At 62.8% G+C, this 4,388-nt stretch overlaps 1 protein-coding gene across 1 annotated transcript; it reads right to left on the bottom strand.

Annotated features, from left to right (window-relative positions):
* Positions 1–889, bottom strand: LOC147960225 (uncharacterized). Its single transcript, XM_087535822.1, has 3 exons — positions 704–889; positions 446–530; positions 1–314 (listed from the first exon to the last, which is right to left on the bottom strand). Exons 1-3 carry the CDS (start codon positions 887–889, stop codon positions 1–3), a joined length of 585 nt encoding a protein of 194 aa, XP_087391948.1.
* Between the last annotated feature and the right edge of the window lie 3,499 nt (positions 890–4,388).

Genomic DNA, 4,388 nt, shown 5'->3' with positions numbered 1-4,388 from the left:
TCAGATAGTAGAAGGCAGGCAAGGAAGCAAACAAGAAGGCGGCCTACCATCAATCAAGTCTTCCACCCGGCTATAGCCTTGGCTCAGCGCCTGCCTCATCTCGGCCCAGTTTGCCGCCTCGGTCTCATACTCGGCTTTGAGGGCGGCCTCGCTGTCCTGCGCTGCCTTCAGGGCCGCCTTGTGGCTCTCCTCCTGGTCGGCCAACCTCTTGGACAGGCGGTCACGCTCTTGAGCCAGGGCGGTGCACTCGACCTCCTTGGCATGAAGGGCGGTCTGGGCTCCGCTCAGCTGGCTCCTCAAGTCGGCGTTGGCCCCTGCAATATAAAGAAAGAAGTCGTCAGGAAAAGATCCGACCCGACTACTCGGTAGTCGGCCCGAATCTCTGGGACTACACCCAGTGGGTGCGCTGACGCCCCCCCACTTAAAAGAAAAACGGAGCGCTTACTTCGGCTCTCGGTTAGATCAGTGGCTTTCTGATTCAACTCCTGGGCCTGGGAGTTGAAGGCGGCCGCGCGGAGGTTGTGATACTCCTGCAGAGAAGACAAGGGATGTGAGTAAGAACAAGATGGTAATCAAGCTTTCCAATAAATTCCAAGCCGCCTGCTCAGCAGCCGGCTCGGAACTCGGGGACTACACCCAGTGGGTGCGCTGACGCGCCCCCACGGAAGAAATTAAAAGCAATCAAAGGAGCAGGAGGACTCACCTGAATAACCGACCGTGTCGTGAGAAACTCCTGGGTGTACTGCTTCAGCGCGGTGGCTTGGGCCTGAAGCCGGCTCCGGACGTCCTGCGCCGCCACATTCAGCACGGCTGTCCCGCCGACCGGCACCCACCCGGACAAGCTTTCGCTGGCCGCTTCTAGGTCCTGGGCAGACGAGCCGGCGTCCATGGTCTTCTGCGCGTCCGGCGCTGAAGTCGCCTTCCCCGCGCGCCGGCGAAGCGGTGACAAGATCACAAGATCCCCTCCCATGGTCGGCTCGCCCCTAGCCGGCCGCGTTGGCGGCACTTCAGGCCGGCCTCCTCGGCCCGCTACAGTCGGCGGCGATGGCGCCGTCTCCCTCTCCATCTCCGGCTGGCCGCGGACGGCTTCCTCCAACAGGGGCACAGGGGTGTTAGGAGCCGCGGCACGGAGGGGAATGACGAACTGCGGAGGCTGGTTCTGCAGGGCCTCCGCCTCCCTCTCCGCGTCTGTGGCCTCCGCCTGGGCCTTGGCGGCTGTGAGGGCTCGCGCCTCCGCCGACTTCTGCTTCGCCTGCCGGGCCGCCCTCCGCTCCTCCGCCTCCCGCTCCTCTCGCGCTTCCCGCGCGCTCCGCTCCGTCGCCTCTAGGAGGTCGGCGCGGGGATCTACTCGGCGCAAGTTTGAAGACCCTCCTACGGCTCCAACTATGGAGGCGGCCGGGACTTGCCCAAGGGAAAGAGGGGCCCTATTTGATAAATTGAGAAAAAAGGTTTGGAAAAACATCAACCGAAGAAGAAGAAAAAAGAAAGGCATAAGAACAGCGACACTTACGCTGAGACCGCCTGCGGCTGCTTTACCACCTTGCGGAAGCGGGCTGCCTTCGCGGCCGCCTCGTCCCGTTTGGTCGCTGCCGCGGTACTCTTGGGCTTCTTCGGCTGGCTGCCGAAGTGGGTCGATGCGGCCCGACGCTTCTGCGCGCCGCCCTGGGCAGTCGGCCCGGCGGATGGGCCCGCACCATGGTGCTTGGGTGCCGGTCGGCGGCACGCGATGACTTCGGCCTCGTCGTCATCTGGCCAGTCCTTGAAGCCGACCCCGAGCCCGGACCCGCCTGCGTCGCCGCCTTCCCCCGCGACGTCGTCCTCCATGGCGGCCGCCCCCAGGTCTGGGTCGTCTACATCGTCCATCGTACGGTCGGGGAGGAAATGGCGTTCCACCCCTGCGGCCCCAGCTACTGGCAGAAGCATGGGGTTCTGCCAAAGAAAGGCCGGATGGTCAGGAGTCGGCCACCATGAACTCGACAACGAGCAAAGAGGAAGAGAAACTTACCACCGGTGGAGGATTGGCGCGAGAGTACGACACCTTGCCATACTGCCACTCCTCGGTGAGCTTGTAGTTGGAAATGTAGTTCACCATGTAAGACACCTCGGCGTGAGGCATCTCCTTGGTGCTTAGCCAGCACGGGTCGAAGCGACCGCTCATCTGGCAGATCATATGAGGTCGGCCCTGGAGCGGGAGCACCCGGCGCTCCACGAAGGCGGCCACCAGGTCGGCCCTGGACAGACCCTCCGACTGGATCATCACCCGGAGCCGGGCAACAGAGGCTGACCCGCCCGAAGACAGCGACCTGGACCGAAAGGACCATGAAGGCTGCCTCCTAGCCGGCGGGCCAGCTATGTAAGCCGGCAGGTTGATGAAGTCGCCTTGCGGAGCAATATTCTTCATGTAGAAGTAGGACTTCTGCCAGAGCTTCACCGACTAGATCAACGGGATGAGCGGAAACGGGTTGTTGTCGCTCGCCCTCCGCATGGTGATGAAGGCACCACATGGGGCGGGCACGCCCGTGACGACGGTGCCGAGCTTGCACTGAAAGAACTCTCCCCACAGTTCAAGAGTGGGGAGGACGCCGAGAAAACCCTTGCACAGGGTGACGAAGGCCGACAACAGCATCACCGCGTTGGGAGTGAGGTGATGCGGCTAGAGATGATAAAATTCAAGGAACGAGCGGAGGAACCCGCTTGCCGACAGACCGAAGCCGCGCAGGCAGTGCGAGCGGAAGATCACCCGCTCATCCTCTTCTGGCGCCGGCGAGATCTCCCTCTCCGGCGCGAGGCGGACCCGTACGAGATCCGCGCCCGGCAACCGCCACGTCCGACGGAGGAAGTCGACGTGGTTATCATGGACGTTGGAGCCGTCCCAGGAGCTCGACAATGCCATGGGGACGGCGCGGCGGCGAGAAAGGTACGCCGAAAGGAGGGCGCACGACCCAGCTGTGATGAAGCGGCGGTGAGCCAAGAAGATTGGTAGGAAGGCCGAGTGACGAGAGGAGGAAGAAGAAGGAGGGGGCGGAGCGAGGGAGAGCACGCGAGCATTTTGGCGCTCCCCTCCTCTACCCCTACTTATAGCCTCGTGCGGCGAAGCCGAGGAGGCATGACGTGGGGGGGGGGTGGGATTAACTGCACCCACTCCCCCACGCCCCGCGATTATTGCGCCATTACGGCATGGGGAAACCGCCACTGGGGCACGTGCGGTCTGTCCAGGCCGTAGAAGATCCGCGCGTGGGCCGAGGCCCTGTAGTGGCGGGTCCCAGATTGCAGCGGCGTCCCGTCGCGCGCGTGGGCTGGTAGGCCATTCCAGCCGGAGGATGCCACGTGGCACGCAGACGATGAGCGGTGAGTTCACAGCCGGACTCGCGCGCCGACTGGCACCTGCCTTCAAACTTCAAGATCTCTAAGAGACGACGCGCCTAGTCGAAACCGGCTTCTGGTTCCCGGCTCCTCAAGATAGGAAGCTGACTGGGCTCCTCGACTTTTTCTGCCTCAGAGCCCAACCAGCTTCGGGGACTACTGTCGGAGTAAATGACCACGGGTAGCCTAGCCGGCTTCCCCTGGTACTTCAGAAAAATTACAGGCTGTACAAGCCTCCAAGCTTCCAAGACATGGGGCCGTCTTCCCCCAGCCAGCTACCTCTCAAGCCGGCTGCGCAAAGGCATCCCAGCCCTGAAATCCTTGAGAAACAAGACCACGAGAAGGCCGACTTCCAGAAGCCAGCCATAAAAGGGCCGACTCCCAGGAGCCGGCCCCTCAGTAGGCGGCTGAGATCTTGCCCTCAGAGTCTGCACCCACATAACGGTGACAAGACGGGGCGTGGCTACAGTAAAAGCCTGCCACCCCCGAATCCCGGCGCACGCATGGCCACAGTGCACCGTACGGGGCGGCCCCACGGCAAGGGGTCAGTACGACCCGTGGGTGGCGGGCCCCTCGGTAAGGGAGATCCCGAAGGTGGCAAGGCTTCCCACAGTCGGCCAGGGGTATGGCCGGCTTCCAACAGCCGGCCAGCTCTCTCCCTTCAAGGAGGTGCTTCATTAAGGAGACAAGACAAGGTAAGGCTATAGTGATGAGCCGTCTTGCGGCGGCACTGTAGCCATGCTTACCACGACAAAGCCATCATCACCAGGGGCAAGGTAACAGTAACCAACCCCCGACAAGACCCCCGAGCGGTGGGGCCGGCCTGTCGGCAAAAGGGTCTGCGGCCGGCAGGCCCCACCAGTCGGCGGAGAAGCCAGCGGGCGTAGACACAGACGGCTGGGGCCCACGCCTAGCCGGATTACCATTGTACCCCTAGGGGGTAGGCCTATATAAACCCCCCAGGGTTCCCATGCAGGGGAGATCACTCTTTGGATAGATTTTAGACGCCACAAGGAGAAGAGGAG

The sequence above is a fragment of the Triticum urartu genome, chromosome 7A (assembly GCF_056163025.1).
Source record: "Triticum urartu cultivar PI428250 chromosome 7A, HENAU_Tu73, whole genome shotgun sequence".
Taxonomy (NCBI): Eukaryota; Viridiplantae; Streptophyta; class Magnoliopsida; order Poales; family Poaceae; genus Triticum; species Triticum urartu.
Note: the sequence above shows the minus strand (reverse complement) of the source record. Positions and strands in the feature narration are given on the sequence as shown.

What these genes read in the sequence shown, in the direction of transcription:
- LOC147960225 (XM_087535822.1), bottom strand. Translation starts at nt 889, where the DNA reads ATGGACGCCGGCTCGTCTGCCCAGGACCTAGAAGCGGCCAGCGAAAGC. An exon ending in CGACACGGTCGGTTATTCAG is followed by an intron (nt 531 to 703) that starts GTGAGTCCTCCT and finishes TCTTCTCTGCAG; the next exon opens with GAGTATCACAACCTCCGCGC. An exon ending in TGATCTAACCGAGAGCCGAA is followed by an intron (nt 315 to 445) that starts GTAAGCGCTCCG and finishes TTTATATTGCAG; the next exon opens with GGGCCAACGCCGACTTGAGG.